Raw genomic sequence first — 20165 nt, 5'->3', positions numbered from 1 at the left:
GTATATCATAGACCCTAAACTCATTCATATCTCAAATCTAGCGTCAAATCTTGGTATAAATTATATGTCAATTCGTCAAATTTCAAGCCAAGAACTTAACCTTAACCTCTCCAAATACCCTTGATTCAATGCTAAATCATATAATATAAACCTAATAATTAATTACCTATCTCAATATATCAAAAACTAGTATCATAATTTGATAAAATAAATACAATTAAGAATTAATAAAGAAATTCAAGAAATACGATAATGCAGACCACGTTCTCTTTTTTCGTTTTCTTCAAATGGTACTTTCAATTGTATAACTTGTAAAGGAATATGCATATAATTGCATGAGAAACCAATTGTGCGCAATGATTAAGCAATCATTGGCTGCCATTATCAAATAAATCATATGCCACATTATAGTTTTTTTTAAAAAAACATTACAGTGACTATTCATTACAATTTAATCCTCTCAAAATTCTTATTTTATTATATTAATGCAAGTGTACCATACAATTACACATAAACCTTTACAAATTTGGATTGATTTACCTTGAAATTTATGTTCTCCGCAGCCGTCGGTCCCTCTCGTCTCCAGGTAGTTTCTAACCTTTATAATTTTTTTTTCTTCTTTTAAAATAACCTAACTTCTTTGTTTTAATTACATAGTCAAATGGTAAGGGTTATTAAAAAAAGAATTTGACCCAATTATTATTCAAGTATATTAATTATAATATAGATATATGTATCAACTAAGTACTCCTAGTTATCAAATAGTTTAAAATACCTCTTAAATTTTCAAAAGGAGTCGAACTAGTCCTAGTTCTCAAAACGACCTAGCGGGTCGTTACATCACCTACCACTTAAACAAACGTTCGTCCTCGAACGGAAAAGAAAAGAGCTAACCTGAACGCTAAAAAAGATGAGGATATTTACTTCTCATGTCTGACTCTGTCACCCATGTAGCCTCCTCCACTGAACGATGCTTCCACTGAATCTTTACTGAAGCAATCTCCTTGGACCTTAGCTTCCGAATTTGCCTATTTAAAATGGTGATCGGCTCTTCCTCAAAAGTCAAATTCTGATCAAGTAACACTGAGTCCCATTGAATCACATGATCACCACCCTGATGATACTTCTTAAGCATTGAAATATGAAATACAGGATGGACACCTGACAACCCAGGTGGCAAAGCCAACTGATACGCCACCTCACCAATACGCTCAACAATCTCGAAAGGACCAATATACCTTGGGCTTAACTTACCCTTCTTTCCAAACCTCATCACACCCTTTATAGGTGAAACCTTCAATAAAACCCTCTCTCCGACCATAAACTCTAAATCACGAATCTTTCTATCTGCATAACTCTTTTGCCTACTCTCAGCCATGAGAAGTCTATCTTAGATCAAGTTGACCTTCTCCAAGGACTCCCTCAACAAATCTGTACCCCATGGTCTAACCTCAAATGCACCAAACCAGCCAATTGGAGATCGACATCCCCTACCATACAGAGCCTCAAATGGTGCCATCTTAATGCTTGAATGATAACTATTATTGTAAGCAAATTCCGCTAATTGCAAGAACTAATCCCAGTCACCACCAAAGTCAATCACACTTGCCCGCAACATGTCCTCAAGAACCTGAATAGTCCGCTCAGACTGACCATCAGTCTGAGGGTGAAAGGCTGTACTAAGATCCACCCGAGTGCCCAACTCCTTCTGCATAGACCGCTAGAAATGAGATGCAAATTGGGTGCCACGATCAGAAATAATAGATATAGGAACCCATGCAAACGAACTATCTCTTGAATATAGATCTTGGCTAACTTCTCTGAGTTATAGGTAGTCTGAACTGGTACAAAGTGTACAGACTTAGTCAGTCGATCCACGATGACCCATATAGCATCAAACATACCCAAGGTACGGGGCAACCCTACCACAAAGTCCATAGCAATACGCTCCCACTTCCACTCAGGTATGGGTATCCTCTGAGTCACACCTCCAGGCTTTTGGTGTTCATACTTTACTTGCTGACAATTCAAACATCGAGATACAAAATCTACTATGTCCCTCTTCATACGACACCACCAATAGTGTTGCTTCAAGTCACGATACATCTTAGTAGCCCCTGGATGAATAGAGTACCTCGAACTATGGGCCTCCTCCATGATTAATCTAGTCAAATCACCTGTACGAGGAACACAGATACGACCTTTAATCCTCAAAACTCCTTCACTATCAAGAATTGCAGCCTTGGCTTCTCGTTTTAACACCTTGTCCCTAATCTTACATAAAACACCATCATCAAACTGTCGAGCCCGAATATGCTCCAACAAGGATGACCTAGCCTCCATATAAGCCAACACCTTACCAGATTTTGAAATATCAAGTCTCACAAAGCTATTGGCCAAGGATTGGACATCCCTAGCTAAATGACGCTCATCGACCTGTAACATGGCTAGACTACCCATACTTACCGCCTTTCGACTCAAGCCATTTGCTACAATATTTGCCTTGCCTGGATGATAAAGAATAGTCATGTCGTAGTCCTTGAGCAACTCCAACCGTCTCCGCTGCCTCAAATTCAGATCTATCTGATTGAATATATATTGGAGACTACGATGATCCGTGAACACCTCACAATGCACACCATAAAGATAATGCCTCCAAATCTTTAATGCAAACACCACAGCCGCCAATTCTAAATCATGAATAGGGTAGTTCTTCTCATGAACCTTTAACTGCCTCGAAGCATAAGCTATCACCCTTCCCTTCTGCATCAACACACAACTAAGACCAACCCGAGAAGCATCACAATATACGACAAAACCCTCTTCCTCCACGGGTAGGGTCAAAATCGGAGCAGTAGTCAATAAAGTCTTGAGCTTTGGGAAACTAACCTCACATTTGTCAGACAACTGAAAAGTCACCTCCTTCTGTGTCAATCTAGTTAATGGAGATGCAATGGATAAGAAACCCTTAACAAACCGTCGGTCATAACCTGCAAGGCCCAAGAAACTCCGAATCTCAGTAACTGAAGTAGGTCTGACCCAATCTCTAACTGCCTCAATCTTCTTAGGATCCACCATGATACCCTCCTTGGACACTACATGTCCCAAGAATGCTACCGAACTAAGCCAAAACTCACACTTTGAAAACTTTTTATAAGGCTTCTTCTCCTTTAGAATTTCAACAACAATCCTCAAATGATGCTCATGCTCCTCCTTAGTACGTGAGTATATCAATATAATATCTATGAAGACAATAACAAAGGAATCTAAATACGGTCTGAACACTCCATTCATCAAGTCCATAAAAGCTGCTGGGCATTAGTCAGTCCGAAAGACATCACCAAAAACTCGTAATGACCATAACGTGTTCGAAAAGACGTCTTAGGGATATCCTCCGCCCTAACCTTCAGCTGATGATAGCCAGATCTCATGTCAATTTTGGAGAAAACTGAAGCACCCTGTAACTGATCAAATAAATCATCAATACGAGGTACCGGATACTTATTTATGATGGTTACCTTGTTCAACTGCCGATAGTCAATATACACATGCATAGATCCATCTTTTTTCTTCACAAATAACACTGGAGCACCCCAAGGAGATACACTCGGTCTAATAAAACCTTTGCTCAACAAATCCTGCAACTGTTCCTTCAACTCTTTCAATTCAGCTGGTGACATACGATAAGGAAGAATGGAAATAGGCCGAGTGCCTGGCTCCACATCAATACAAAAATCAATATCTCGATCTGGTGGAAGACCTGGCAAATCGGTCGGAAATACTTCTAAAAATTCACTCGCTACTGGAATAGACTCAAGCATAGGAGTCTCAATACTAGTATCTCGAATGTGGGCCAAGTACGCCAAACAACCTCTCTGTACCAACTGACGAGCCTTAAGAAATGATATCACACCCTTAGAAGGATGACTAAGAGTACCTCTCCATTCTACTATAGGAATTCCAGGCATAGCTAAAGTGATGGTCTTGGAATGACAATTTAAAATTGCGTGGAAGAATATAACCAATCCATACCAAGAATCACATCAAAATCTATCATTTCTAAGACCTTTAAATCTGAATGAGTGTCATACCCCATCAAAGTAACAGTACATAAACGATACACTTGATCTACAACTACAGAATCCCCGCCAAGAGTAGAAACACGTATCAGCAAATCAAGAGACTCACACAATATATCCAGACTAGGAGCAAAATATATGGACACATAAGAATAAGTACAGCCTTGATCAAATAATACAGTAGCTGGTCGATGACATACCGGAATAATACCTGTGATAACAGCATCTGAGGCTTCAGCCTCTGGCCTACCTGGAAAAGCATAACAGTGAGAACGACCTCCATCAGATTGTGAACCTCTACGACCACCACCTCGACCAGAAGGAGAACCACCTCTACTATTCTATGCACCACCCCTAGCTGGAGGTTGTACAGCTCTGGAAGTCGAAACCTGAGAACCCTGATGTAAGCCACCACGTCTGGTCCTAGGGCAGCCTCTCACAAAGTGTCCCATATCACCACACTCAAAACAACCCCTAAGAGACGCCGACTGATGAGAGGAACCGGAATGACCAGAATGCCCTCCACGAACTACAGGTCTAGAAGATGAACCCTACGAAGTATGTACCGAGCTCGAAGAGTTATGCCCAGCGTAACCAGCCTCAAACGGTGGTATAGCAGCATGAATGTGTCTGCTGGACTGAGGGTGATAACCTCTGCCCAAGTAAACCCGACTCCTAGGCGGAGCACCACCATAATCACCTGAATAACGAGTCCTCTTGCCCTCTCGCTGCTCAAATCCCTCACGTCGAATCATCTCCAACTCCTTAGCAGCATCTACCACTTTCTAGAATGGAACACCAGAAGCAGCAACCTGAGAAACTTCTAGATGAATTGGAATAATCAGCCCTTAACAAACCTCCTCACTCTCTCAGCCTCTGTGGGAAGTATCATCGAAGCATGCCTAGCCAAGGCATGAAATTTATCCTCATACTCCGCAACTGACATACCATTTTGCTGCAAACCCTCAAACTCGGCCCTCTTGTACTCTCTCTCATTGCGTTGAACAAATTTGGATGGAAATACCTGAGTAAACTGAGTCCAGAATAGTGGATGGGATCCAGCTAGCCTACTAGTAATATAATCCCTCCACCACTGCTTAGCAGAGCCAGTCATCTGAAACGCTGTGTAATCAACTCCATGAGACTCCACTAATCCAAGATTATGCAACCTCTCATGACAACTAACTATAAATTCATATGCATCCTCAGCTAAGTCACCAGTATAAGTAGGAGGATTCATTAGTCTGAACCTCCCAAACATCTTTTGCTCATCAATAGTCATAGAAGGCCTGTTCACCAAATGTGATGTCATATCTGGAAACTCCATACTATCCAAATGAGGAGCTACAGCGGCAGCTGGCTGAGTCTTGGGAGTTTTAGAATTTGGAGAAACTATCGGATCTGGAGTTTGACCTCCAACACGGGTCTGTGAGCCATCAGAAGTGACAGGCAAAGCTTCTGCCTGGGCCATCCCCTCTAGGATTCCTAACATACGAGCCAAGGTATCTTGTAGCACTGGGGGGACAATAGTACTGGTTGGAACTTGAGCTGGCCCATCCCCCTCGACACGATCTTGCACATCCCCATGAATAACCTCTGCATCAGGAGGTACGGTCCTATAACGACCCTGAGTAGCTACTGGTACTTGAACATCCACAGGTGCTGCAACACGGCCCTACCACGACCTCGAGCTCGTCCCCTACCTCTACCTCGGGCAGTGTTGCCAGAAGCAGGCGCAGGAATAGGATCCTGACCATTACTTGCCGATGTACGATTCCTCGCCATCTGAGAGAGAATGAGAAATCAAGATTATAATTTCTACAAGGTCAAGTGTGCACGATAAGGAATAAAAGAACAAAATATTTCCTAAATGTCCTATAGACTCTCGAAGATAGGTATGGACGTCTTCATACCGATCCGCAAGACTCTACTAGACATTGCTCTTGTACTTTTGAGACCGATGAACCTAGCGCTCTGATACCAAATTTGTCACGACCCAAATTTTGCAAGTCGTGATGGCACCTATGTTTCCAACCAATAGGTAAGCCAACCCAACATATTAACCCAACTAAACCAACAAATGAGTAAAAAAGACCAACGCTTAGCAAGAATCTCCAACATTGAGTTCCTTATAAGTACGAAATGCAGAAGATAAAATATGTCACCCCAAGAATCGGTGTCTTAAGTACAAGATCTTCTAGAATACGATGCAAGTCTGAAACTAAAATGACAAATCTAACTTAAGGAATATCCTTTTTAAATACTGAATTACAGAATATGTAAAGATAGAGGGAGGTGTGGGCCACGGAACAACCAAGCAGCTCACCACAACTCCAAGAACTTCAAGCCGGACTCAATTTGCTCCACGAGATGTGCTCCTACTAAGAACCGAATCTGCACCACAAAGAGTGCAACAAGCGTAGTATGAGTACGAAATCACGTGTACCCAGTATGTCTCATTGACCGACAACGAAGAAGTAGTGACGGGAGTTATATATGAAAATGAATTCTTAGATTGTACAAGTATATATATATATATATATATATATATATATATTACACTTACTATTTAAGTTTCATCAATAAAGGAAATCAACATTTAATATTTTCCAAACAACAAACGAAACATATAGTCATCAAGAATGAATGATGGGATGAAATGCAATGCAATATGATGCCATGTAATGATATAACTTAGAATACCCAGTACTCACTCAACCGTATATACATGATACTCCTCCGAAATACATCATAGTTAATTACCCATGTGGGACTCCCGAGGTCCATATACCGATACGGACGATCTCCACGTGTCTGTGCGGACGATCTCAACGCACTATCATAATATCAAACAATTTTCGCACGGACGGTCTCCACGTGCCCAAATTACAATCTTAACATCTCACCATCCCCAGCATGGACGATCTCCACGTGCCCAACTTATACTTAGTCTCATCTCTATGCATGTGCACAATATTGTTTCAATAGAGGGAATGATGATGCATCTCAATCAATCAATATGAATATAATACATAACCACCTCAATTATCTCAACTATACGGGTGAAATAAATAAAACACAATCAAACAAGGAATTCAAGTCAATAATATATCAGCTAATGCCCATATGCTTTGGCATTCTCAAATTTCAACCCACATTCTACAATAGAAATTTTCCGTTTTATAACACCGGTACTCGTACCAATGCCCGTCACACCATTGATACGAGACCACCATATTTTCCCCTTACCCCTTTGTCTATTTTTATTTTTAATCTTTAATTAGGAAAACTTACTTCAACAAATCTAACAAGTCTTAACATACCTTAGATGCCGAGCTTGTGCCACGAATCTTTTAAGAGTTTTCCTTTCCTTTTCGCAAGGTTTCGGAACGTTTCCAACCTACCAATGATGCAATATTCATAAATAAGCGAGTTTGTAGACATTCATATTATTATTATTATATGTATATCATAGACCCTAAACTCATTCATATCTCTAATCAAGCGTCAAATCTTGGTATAAATTATATGTCAATTCGTCAAATTTCAAGCCAAGAACTTAACCTTAACCTCTCCAAATACCCTAGATTCAATGCTAAATCATATAATATACACCTAATAATTAATTACCTACATCAATATATCAAAAACTAGAATCATAATTTGATAAAATAGATACAATTAAGAATTAATAAAGAAATTCAAGAAATACGATAATGCAGACCACGTTCTTTTTTTTCGTTTTCTTCAAATAGTACTGTCAATTGTCTAACATGTAAAGGAATATGCATATAATTGCATGAGAATCCAATTGTGCCCAATGATTAAGCAATCATTGGCCGCCATTATCAAATAAATCATATGCCACATTATAGTTTTTTTTTAAAAAAATATTACAGTGACTATTCATTAAAATTTAATCCTCTCAAAATTCTTATTTTATTATATTAATGCAAGTGTACCATACAATTACACATAAACCTTTACAAATTTAGATTGATTTACCTTGAAATTTATGTTCTCCGCAGCCGTCGGTCCCTCTCGTCTCCAGGTAGTTTCTAACCTTTATAATTTTTTTTTTCTTCTTCTAAAATAACCTAACTGATTTGTTTTAATTACATAGTCAAATGGTAAGGGTTATTAAAAAAAGGAATTTGACCCAATTATTATTCAAGTATATTAATTATAATATAGATATATGTATCAACTAAGTACTCCTAGTTATCAAATAGTTTAAAATACCTCTTAAATTTTAAAAAGGAGTCGAACTAGAATATGAGTACTACTTTCATTCCAACTGAACCACCTCAACTACAACATGCATAAAAATCAGCACAATCCAACAATGTATGATGCACAACCCACAAGGCATGACAATCATAGTCCAACAGTCACAATTCAACAATCAACAAGTATCAAGTTAATAAATCATGATTATAAGTATGTTAATCACAAGCATCAAGTATCTCAATCAAAAGTATCTTGTTCATCAAATCACCACAATCAATTACCTATCCGAAAAACACCACTCGCTGGAAACCATTTCCCATGCTTTGCAAAATGTCACTTGCCTAAACCATTTCCATCGGCACAATACCACTGGTATTATCACATCCGATAAAAAGTGGGCCTCTCACTTTCGTGAGCCGGTCTTCGCGAATTTGATGGTTAGACCAGGCCACCGACCCCTCATGGACGCGATGATCTTTCAGAGGCTTAGCAAGGCAGTATTATATGATCGATTCTTTAATACTTTTACAGGTTACACAACTACTGCAACAACAAAGATATTCTTTGGGTCATTGTGAAAGTAGAATATAAAAGTGCTAAAATATTGAGTTCCTTAGTATATACCAAAATAAATATTTCATAGAGTACTTCCCGTCGTGTTTAAATTTAGACTTCAACATAAATTCGAACAAACAATAGATGAAAAATATATAAATTACAAACAAATACTTCATAGTGTGCTTCCCTTGACAATGTTGTTTGTTGTCAAAATCTAATTAAATAATTTGAACTCTAATATAAATATTGAAAAGATCAGGTAAAAAATTAAACAAAATACTTCATAGAGTGCTTCCCTCTGATGTGTTTCTCGATGGAGAAAATGTGAATCAGTTAGACTCCAGTTTAAACATTGAACATAGTAGATAAAATATAAATAAAATACAAACAAATACTTCATAAAACGCTTCCCTCTAATGTGTTGCTTGGTGCTTGATAGAATAAATGCCTTCACTTATCAGTCAATGGACCAGGTCCCTTGAAACACTAATAAGTATGAACAGAAAGTAAATGTAGTTTCAACAACACAGCGATTTTACGTGGCTTAAGGGAGTAAAACCAGGACCTATCTCACAGGATTTTCAATCATTTTCACTAATCTTCACAAGCAAAAGCAAAACACGATTACAACAAATGTGAGAAAAAGTTTTTAATCTCATGTTCAATCAATATTCTCTATTGCTTAACAAGCCTAAGTAGAAAGGAATCTACCCACTAAGCTATACCACATAGACAACTTAGAATTTCAACACTACCCACTGATTCCTTTATAGTTTCAGGAATAGTTTACAATGTAAGACCAAGAGAATATATTCCTAAACAGCTACACTCAAAGCTCAAGAGATTTCTGCTGTTCTTGTAATGATTCTGCCTTTTGCTTGGTAGTAACCTTTGCAAGAGTTCTTGAAAATTTTTTATCGAGTTGCAAAAACTAAAAAAAATGTTTAGGAAAGTGCCTTTTATATGGGCAAGACACTTTCCTAAACCTCTTTGCCATTGGCTGGAAAAGTCACACTTTCTGACGCCATCAGAGAGTGTGCACCCACTTTCTGTACCATCTCTAGCTGGCAATCAACTGGCTCCTCATCATGAGAGTCTGGTACCTCTACTAGGTCCCTGGGTTTGTTTCTTCTACAATACTCAAGCAAGAACTCTGCAATACTCAATTAAGAAACTGGTACCTTTACAAAGTCCCCAAGTTTGTCAAATCATCAAAACTACAAATAACATTTTCCCCCTTTTTGATGATGACAAACACTGAAGCCATGATCTAAGATCCTCTCCAACTTTGTTCACCCTTTTTATATTCCCCCTCACTGCACATTCCCCCTCACTATATTTTCCCCCTCACTAATATATCATTTAGCTGCACACAGTTTTACTTCGCCCTTTTGACATCATAAAAAAAAAAGTAGTAAACCAGTGATGTGAGAAGAAACACTGAACAAGATCAAAGCTAAAAAGCAACTAATCAGTAAGGAAAAAAGCATGCACAAGAGGAGATAATTAGAACAGCACAGGAATGAATTAACCAGTACGCCATAATAACATAAATACATTAGATCCAAACTGAACATTCTTCAACACATTGAAAAGCCACACAAAAAAACTTGACACGGGGGGGGGGGGGGGGGTTGTTCAACAGACTAGGAAGAGGGAGGAGGATGGGACAGGGATTGGATAACAAGAGTGAGCTGTGCATTGGCAGCATCATTGTCTTTCATGGCCTTTTCTTGCAGGGCAGTTATCTTCGCCTTCAACTGAGCATTCTCTTTCTCTAGAGCTTGAACCACTGAAGAACCAGGTCCCTCACTTTGTGCAGTAAGCAGTTCTACTTTGAGTATAGCAATCTCTGCCTCTTTACCACTTAACCGCACAGTAAGCTCCTCAACCTCATGCTTAAGCTGCTCCTGATCATCAATAAGTTGGGCCATTTTTCTCTTTGGATAGACTCTTCCTTCAATGCATTCGCACTCAACCAAGGTACTTTCGGAGATAGTCTGCTTAACTGTCCCCATTTTTCCCACACTGAGAGGAATTTGAAAATGCTTGACTACCTCCGTAAGAAAGTATCCATAAACCATTCCGTGATCACCTTTCCTCTCAATGACAGTTTTGTAGATATGCTCAAGCATTAGACCAGGTAGGTTCAAGGCCTCGAAGTTGCACAACATCTCCATCACAAACAAATCAGCAGTAGTTGCTACTATCCTCTTTTCAGTGCGAGGAAGGAGAACTTTGTTGATGAACTCAAAAACCAACTGATACTCAATCTTCATGATTTTCTTATAAATCCCAGCAACCTTGGTTGTGGGTGTCTTAGAAATCACAGCAACAAACTCAGAAGAGCAAGATCTACCCAGTACAAACCCGGTCTCCTTTCTAGGCACCCTGAGAATTTTGCTCAACACACCCTCATCTAAACATATATCAATGTTATTTACTCGTGTGAGGATGCTCCCATCGTCCTTGAATTGAATATTATAGTCAAATTCACGCACTTCTTCTTCATGGAGAATGGGGGATTTCCTGTTGAACAAGTGTAACCAAGATTAGATCTCAACCATATCATGAAGAGAGTCCATTCCAGGAAGAGTTATGATCCCCATATCAAAAATTCTTCTTGCCAAAACAGCTTGGTTTCTCAGACTGTCAACCACCTCCTGCATGTTGACACTCTCAACATTCCTGGCTTGGGAACCAGGTCCCTGTGACCGCTTTCTCTTTTTCTCAGATCTCTTCCCTTTTTACTTTGTTTTTTCAACCTTCTCTGTAGCCTTTCCCTTCTTCTTCTCTGACCTCTTTTTGTTAATTTTCTTTTCCACTTCTTCTTCAGAGAACTCATCCACATTAGCTTCAGGTAAATTAAAATTTGATACCTTGAAGGTTCTTGCACTTCTAACTGCAGCAGTAGAACGTGCACTCGCCTTCAAGGCATCAGCCATCAACTTTTGAGCAGCAGACCTAGTAGTAGGTCGTCTCCTAGGGGCCTCTTCTACAACCTTCTCTTTTCCTTTTCTATTTTTTCCCTTTCTCTCCTATCAACCTTCCATTTTAAAGGTTCTTCCTCGCTTGCAGAGTCAGAGGAAGATGAGGAGGAGTACCTGCCCAAATCAGGGGTCTAATCAAAGATAGGTTGAGTGGGTCTTACCTCTTCTCCTTCAAAGACTTCAGTATGCTCTGTCCTTTCTTCTTCTCGCATCATTTCCAAACTTTCAATCACGAGCTCTTCACTCACTGCCAAAATGTTTGACTCAGAAGCCTTGTGCTTGGGTAGATCCCCTTCAAACATATTGTCAGACAACATGTCTTGAAACGGACCAGGTCCGGTAGGCACGACAAACCTATTCATATCTATGGCGCAAAAGGGGTTATCAAGGGTGTCTTGTTGAGAACTCGAAGAAGGAGGAAGTCTGGCTTGTGTATTGGTCTTAGAATAGAAAGCAAGAGACTCGATTTCACTAAGAGCATTCAATATTTGTTTGGAAGAGGATGAAGGAGAAGACATGGTTTTCACACTAGAAAGTATTTTGCTTGAATCAGCGAAGAGAAGAAAAAGAAGACAAAATTTTCCTTTTGAGTTTTTGCTAAAACCCTTCGTAAAAAGTAAGAAGAAGTTAAGAAAGTGATGAGAGTTTCAAAAAGAAGTAAGGGTATTTAAAGAAAGTAAAAAAGTGCCAGGTCCGTGATGGGATGCGTTGTTTGAGAGAGAAACGATGGAACTGATCAGTCAGAGTAACCGATTGCTGACACGTGGCATTATCAACGGTCATATTATTTCAGTTTCAATTTAATGTATAAATGCTAACCTGGACAGGCACTAGGTACCATAGCACAGTTAAGCTTAATTCCTTAGTTGTTCTAGTTGTTTCTCTTACTAAGTAGGTCCTCACTGAAAGTATACCTACAGAAGGTACAAAAAGGGATCTTTGTTCAGATATTTAAGATTCATACAAAGGATACCTGCACTGCAATTTTAGCCATCAAGGGAGTTCAACTTTTCGAAGCTAATAGCATCACTTGGAGATCAACATCCCCAACGTCAATCGATTTCTCTCAAATTGATCCTTGCTGAGGGCTTTGGTAAAGATATCTGTAATTTGCTCCTCCGTTGGATAGTAGGTAAGCACAATATTTCCCTTCTCAACATTATCTCTCAAAAAGTGATGTCTAACATCAATATGCTTAGTTCTCTTATAGTGGACTGGATTCTTTCCAATACTAAAAGCACTTGTGTTGTCACACATAAGAGGAATTGGTTTGATGTGACTCCCAAAATCCTCCAAGTGTTGCCTGATCCACATCAACTGAGAACATCAAGCTGCAGCAGCTACATATTCTGCTTCAGCAGTTGAAAGAGCCACAAAGTTCTGCTTCTTGGTACCCCAAGAGATAAGTGATGATCCAAGGAAGTGAACCATTCCAAAGGTACTCTTCCTGTCAACTTTATAACCTGCAAAATCAGCATCTACAAAACCAACCAGATCAAAAGTGTCACCTGCAGGATAGAAGAGAACCAGGTCCCTGTTTTCTTCAAGTATCTGAGATTACATTTTGCAACCTTCAGGTGTGAATCACGAGGACATGCTTGAAACCTGGCACACATTCCAACACTATACACAATATCAGGCCTGCTAGCAGTCAGATATAACAAGGATCGAATGATTCCCCTGTACATTGTCTGATTTACAAGAGGATCAGATTCTTCTACTATCATCTTGGAATTTGTTCCCATAGGAGTATCAATAGGTTTAGAATCAAACATATTGAATTTCTTCAGCAGCTCCTTAATGTACTTCTCATGATATATTGAGATCCCATTTGATGATTGCTTGATTTGCACACCTAGGAAGAATGTCAATTCACCCATCATGCTCATTTCAAACTCCTTTACCATTAATGATGAGAATTCTTCACACAGATTTTCTTCTTAATCAAGAATGTCATCATTTTCTGGGGAATTTGATGTACTCTGACTGAAATTCAGAGTAGTACCAGGTACCTCATCACACATTCCAACCTCATCAGCCTCTTCAGGTTGACTATGATTTTGATCATCAAAGTCATTTTCAATTGTTATTCTGCATTAGCTTCACTTCCTTCAAAATTTTTTATGAATTGAACAGCTTGAACGCATCATCTTCATCATTTGATCCATTGTCTGTTAGGTTCCATCTTTATCAAAAACAACATGAATGTTTTCTTCAATGCACTGAATTCTTTCGTTGTATTTAACACTCCTTCATCACTTCTAGGATCAAATTTTCCCAGATCATCATTTCCATTGTTCATCACAAAACATATACACCCAAAATATACCCCTTCTTTCCATCACCAAAAGAGACACCTCCTTCCTGAAGTGTCTTGAGTGAGAGGAAATTTTTGATGTCACCAGTCATATGTTTAGAGCATCCACTGTCCATATACCAACATTGACTGCTGCTCCTCTCACTCACTTGCAACAAGAATTACTTTTTATGCTTGGGAACCCATTTCAATTTGAGTTCCCAGAAAGCAGATAAGGGAGTGATCAGATTGTATCTAGTCCAATAGGGCAGTTTTTGAATCTTTCTAACAAAGGACTTTGGTAGTAGAAACAGATTTTTTATTTGAAAATCTATCAGTTGAAACATGTTTTGGAGGACCAGGTCTCTCATTTGATAATTTTTGCCTTACAGCATAGTTAGAGAGCGTTTCATGAGAATTTTTCCAGCTAGCACACTCTCCCTTTAAATGCCCATTTTTACCACAGTGAAGACCAAGCAGATTGTCAGACACAAATACATACTTATTGTGAGGATTAAAGGGAGGAGTGATATTCAAACTTCCTAGTCCTTTCTTATTGAAATAACTCTGGTTTGTTGTTTTTGACAACAACTTAGAGGATTTTGTCCACCTAAGAGATTTTTCAAATTCTTCCTTAAGTTTGACAATATCTTTTTCTAATCTATTGCTTTTCTCCAAAGATAATACCAAATTTTTCTCAGAGTATTTCAATTTTTCTTCAATTTCAACTCTTAAACAATTTGACATTCCAGTTAGCTTTTCAGATTCTTCAGTTATCTGATTCAAATGGTTCTTAAGTTTTGAATTATCAGACTCTAGCGACACCATTCTTGACATTTTCTCTTCAAGTTTAACTTTGTTTTCAGTTAAACTGTCAAGTTCAGCATTCATGGTGTCTCTTTCAGATGTTAACTCGATTACAGAATCAATCATGACTTTTTCCAATGTTCTCAATTTTTTAAGAGAATATTTATCCAAGTCATTTTTCATATCAACAAGAGTTACCTGGTTGTTCTCTTCTTCATTTTCTGTATGGGCCATGAGAGCAAACATTTCATTGAAAACAGTTTCCTCCTCATGTACAGCCACCATGGACACATCTTTTGGTTCATCAGGGTCTTCTGAATCACTTGAAAAATCACCCCATGCAGCAAGAGCCTTTTTGACCACCAAATCTGCAGCAGCTTTTCGACCTCTCTTACCAAGTACCAGGTCCCTTCGATTCTCTTTTTCACTTCTTGGCTTTTTATGTTCCTTGTTTTCATTCTTGAGCATAGGACACTCTCTGATAAAGTGCCCAGCTTTTCCACACGTGTAGCATGTATCACCTTGAGTAGCATTTCTAGTACCATTTGTTCCTGTTTTATACACTTTGTTTTTTCTCATAATTTTTTTAAATCCGCTGATGAGATATGCCATATCATCATCACTGGAATCTTCATTTGATTTGTACTTTAGCCTCAATGACTTATCTTTCTTGGCTTCCTTTTTTGACAAATCGTAATTTCGATTCATCTTATGTGTCTTCAGATTACCAATCAAAGCATCCATAGTCAGCACCTTCAAATCCTTGGCTTCTGTAATGGCATCAACCTTGCTTTCCCAAGATTTTGGAAGAATTCGAAGCACTTTTCTGACTTGTTTGGTCATTCTTATAGGTTCACCAAGACTTTGCAGCTCATTTGTAATAGAAGACAATTTTGTGAACATGTCATGAATTTTTTCTCCTTTCTTCATTTTGAAGTTCTCATACCTTGAGGTAAGCATGTCAATCTTTGATTCCTTGACTTGTTCAGTTTCTTCATGAGCAGTCTTCAAACAGTCCCAAATCTCCTTAGCACACTCACAAGCTGACACTCTATTGAACTCATCAGGTCCTATCCCACAGACAAGAAGAGTTTTAGCTTTGTAGCCCTTTTCAATCTTTTTCCTATCAGCTTCGTCGTATTTCTGTCTAAGCTTTTGAACAAGACTAGTTTTCTCTCCATCCTTTTCTTCCATCATCAGAACAAAAGGTCACTCAAGTACAATATCCCATAGCTCGCTGTCTTCATCCATGAGGTAATCGTGCATTCTAACATTCCACCAACTGTAAAAATGTCCATTAAAACAGGGAGGTCTTGTTGACAACTGACCTTCTTCAAGATTAAGTGGAGCAGCCAATCTAGAACAAATATCACTTCCTTGGTGTTAACAAAATAGGGAGTGTCTGCTCTGATACCACTTGTTAGAACATATGCCTTCACTTATCAGTCAATGGACCAGGTCCCTTGACACACTAACAAGTCAAACAGAAAGTAAATGCAGTTTAAACAACACAACGATTTTACGTGGAAACCTCCTTGCTTAAGGGAGTAAAACCACGACCTGTCTCACAGAATTTTTAATCGTTTTCACTAATCCTCACAAGCAAAAGTGAAACACGATTACAACAAAGGTGAGAAAAAGTTTTTAATCTCACGTTCAAGAAATAGTCTCTATTGCTTAACAAGCCTTAGTAGAAATGAATCTACCCACTAAGCTATCCCACCTAGATAACTTAGAATTTCAACACTACCCACTGATTCCTTTATAGTTTCAGGAATAGTTTACAATGTAAGACCAAGAGAATATATTCCTAAACAGCTACACTAAAAGCTCAAGAGATTTCTGCTGTTCTTGGATTGATTCTGCGTTTTTCTTGGCAGTAGCCTTTGCAAGAGTTATTGAAAAGTTTTTATCAAGTTGTAAAAACTAAACAAAATGTTTAGGAAATTGCCTTTTATATGAGCAAGTCACTTTCCTAAACCTCTTTGCCATTGGCAGGAAAAGTCACACTTTCTGGCGCCATCGGGAAGTGTGCACCTACTTTCTGTACCGTCTCCAGCTGGCAATCAACTGGCTCCTCATCATGAGAGCCTGGTACCTCTACTAGGTCCCTGGGTTTGTTTCATCTGCAGTACTCAAGCAAGAACCCTGCAATACTCAATTAAGAAACTGGTACCTTTACAAAATCCCCAAGTTTGTCAAATAATCAAAACTACAAATAACAGTGCCAAAATCAAAATTAGTTGAACTATAAATTGACACATATTCTCACTTTTTGGTCTCCTCTTTGTGGTGAAATTAATTCATATATTTCTTAACGTTTATTTTCATATTTTCATTTGTAATCTACATATCTCAATGGTTAGTGTCTGTATTTCATACTTTTGCATGAATATATACTCATACTTTTTGAATTTGATTTAAACAAAACATAATGGTGATTGAATAAAAGATTTCTCCTTTTTTTATTTATAATTCATACAAAAAATATATTATTGTCCTATTACAATTTTTTCTTGACAAAAAAATTTTAGTATTTAATTGGATTTCTAAAATTGGTCAATATAATTTTATAATTTTTCAACTAAGAGCTCATCAATATGGAAGAAAAGGTTTACTTTGTACGAACATGAAATTTAATTCATACGTCTTGCTATTTGTATTTCATAATATATGTTCAGTATAATCGAATCACAAAAGTTGAAAGAGCAAAAGGATGTCACTAAAATCAACATATCTGAAGAACCCGATGAACACAAATATGAAAAGGGCCAAGAGTGTTTTTTCAAGAAGAAAGTACCTAACCAAAAAAAAACAACCAGCTTTTAATAGTACATAATTTATTAATTCGACATCTTACATTGACTTATATCATGCTAATCACATTCTACTTGTTAAAAATGAACAAGTAAAGAATTAATAATTGATATAAGTTGATTGTATGATGTAGAATTAATAAATTATGCACCAGTGATAGTGTTACTTTTGTTTGTTACATAGTATGTTCTCAAAATAGTCCCCTTCATTCAAATTTACCTTCACTGTGTTTCATATTTCTTGTTCTTATTAGCATTCACAATCTGTTTCAACTTTTGTACTTCGATAACATAGAACATGTACAGTGAAAAATTAAAAGCAACATCTAAGCTATTTATATTTCACAATATTTGTTCGATATGATCTAATTACAAAAGTAGAAAGACAAAAATAATGTTAATAAGAACAAAAAATCCAAAGAACGTGAACATATATCTGAAAAAGGCCAATAGTTCTTTTCCAAGAAGAAATTGCCTAACAAACAAAAACAAAAAGCTATTAATGGTACATAAATTATATATTTTATATCTTAGATTGACTTATATGATGTTAACCTCATTTCACTTGTTAAAAAGTACGAGTAAAGAATTAATTGATATAAGTCAATTATATATATATCTCATAAACAAAATAATTAGTTTTGTATCCTTACTACATAAGTAGTATTATTGAAGTTGATGATCCACATTACATTATTAACGAATAAAGTTAGAATATATCTTTAGATAAATCTACCACAAATTGTTGGGAGTACTGATAAAATTGATATGAACAATTTTTTTTACTATTTTAGCCTATATCCTCAATGCATGTATTATTGTTGACCAATAAATTGTATTATATTATAAGCTTTGAATAAGTGTTATATATTTTTTGTTTTCCATCCAGTATGTTTGATATCTACATTGGAGTTTGAGGTGTAAAGTTTAACATTAAACATTAAACAATAAAAACAAGTGACTTCAAATTCGAGGAATAAAGCGCTCCGCCATAACGAGGAATAGTGAAGCGCTTTATTCCTCTAAAGTTAACTTCGTTATAAGTTTTTATTCTTTAATGGGGAACTTTGTGTTGTTCATCTTGTATTCCAAACATACGTAGAATAAAATTTTGAACATCTTTGTAAAAAATCAAAGTTTAAGAACATTTTCACAACTAGAAAATTAAAACTTGTAGCTAAACTAGAATCAGAAACATATTTTTTTTTAAAAATACGAAATATTTTTCTTAAAGAAGAATTGTTGTTAATATGTGTCAAAAGAATCTTACTGATTCCAACAAAATTTGTAGAAACACGAAGTTACCAAGTTTAATGAACCAGTGAAGAACAAAAGAATAGAAGAACTGAAATTAATTAACAAATATAAAGTTTGTAAAACACATACCAGAATCTTGAAAATTTTTAATAGGAAAAAGATCAAGTCCACTGAATTCACAGTATCCCCTTAAGGAAATTATTCCCCTCTAGTATCCGATGTTTGATTTGGAATATGACCTCCAAGGGTAAAATGATCTCAACCACCAAAGTATAGATACCAAAAACCCCGGTGTCAGCGAACCACTCAACGACAGTAAAGTACACTTAGAATACTAGATTTAGTAGTTGAAGAAGAAGTCCATAAAGTATATTTATAATAAGAGGAAATCCCTCAATTTATAGACAACAAAGGATAGTGTGAAAAGGTTCTTATTGTGCCTTACCAGAATGGTCACAAACCTTTGGAAAAGTCACAATCTTTCAGAAAGGTCGTCACCTTTCATAAAAGTCACAACTTTCCATAAAAGTCACAGTTTTTCATAAAAGTCGTAAAATTTCATAAAAGTCACAACTCTTCATAAAAGTCGCAACTCTTCATTTTCCATTCACACCTTTTTAAAATCCAACAATCCCCCGCATGAATGGGGAATGACTTGAAGACAAAGAAACGGACATGTATGTGTACTTTACAAGCAAGAATTAATTGCATCTGGATAAGTAGGTTGCCCCTTGGACTTTTCGTAGTGAACATACGTCTGATATACTTGGTCAACCAGTAGATGTGATATGTTTGAACCGTCGAACTTTTGTGTATACCTTGACAACCATATGTCACACAATTAACCCTTTACCATTTATGGTTCTTACGGTTGTGTTCGTTTTATCCATGAACACCTCCTGGTTTCATGAGTGTATAGAGAGATGGGCTTTTGACAATCATCTTCATTAAAGCGGCTTACACTTCACAATCAAATAGATGATTTCTAACCCTGTTATCGCGTAGATACACTATTTGGTCAACTCTGCCAAACATAGAAAATCATTAAAACCATTAAGATTTATTAACTCATTAACAAGCCTTAATGTTGTATCCTTGTCCCTGAGCATTGTCTTCATCATGAGAATTGATT

At 37.3% G+C, this 20165-nt stretch overlaps 2 protein-coding genes across 2 annotated transcripts; both read right to left on the bottom strand.

Moving 5' to 3' along the window:
• Positions 1-13183: 13183 nt before the first annotated feature.
• On the bottom strand, positions 13184-13764 carry LOC138341672 (uncharacterized mitochondrial protein AtMg00810-like). The gene is made up of 2 exons (XM_069293259.1): positions 13419-13764; positions 13184-13365 (listed from the first exon to the last, which is right to left on the bottom strand). Exons 1-2 carry the CDS (start codon positions 13762-13764, stop codon positions 13184-13186), a joined length of 528 nt encoding a protein of 175 aa, XP_069149360.1.
• A 674-nt stretch (positions 13765-14438) lies between these two features.
• LOC138341670 (uncharacterized) lies at positions 14439-16154 on the bottom strand. Its single transcript, XM_069293255.1, has one exon. It carries the CDS (start codon positions 16152-16154, stop codon positions 14439-14441), a length of 1716 nt encoding a protein of 571 aa, XP_069149356.1.
• Positions 16155-20165: the final 4011 nt, after the last annotated feature.

This window comes from Solanum lycopersicum, chromosome 1 (assembly GCF_036512215.1).
Source record: "Solanum lycopersicum chromosome 1, SLM_r2.1".
NCBI classification, from domain to species: domain Eukaryota; kingdom Viridiplantae; phylum Streptophyta; class Magnoliopsida; order Solanales; family Solanaceae; genus Solanum; species Solanum lycopersicum.
Note: the sequence above shows the minus strand (reverse complement) of the source record. Positions and strands in the feature narration are given on the sequence as shown.

Excerpts from the sequence above, each read along its gene's own strand:
- LOC138341672 (XM_069293259.1), bottom strand. The coding sequence starts at position 13,764 with ATGGTAAAGGAGTTTGAAATGAGCATGATGGGTGAATTGACATTCTTC. Across the intron at positions 13,366-13,418 it reads ACACCTGAAGGTTGCAAAAT|GTGACACTTTTGATCTGGTT; the intron begins GTAATCTCAGAT and ends TCTATCCTGCAG.
- LOC138341670 (XM_069293255.1), bottom strand. The coding sequence starts at position 16,154 with ATGGAAGAAAAGGATGGAGAGAAAACTAGTCTTGTTCAAAAGCTTAGA.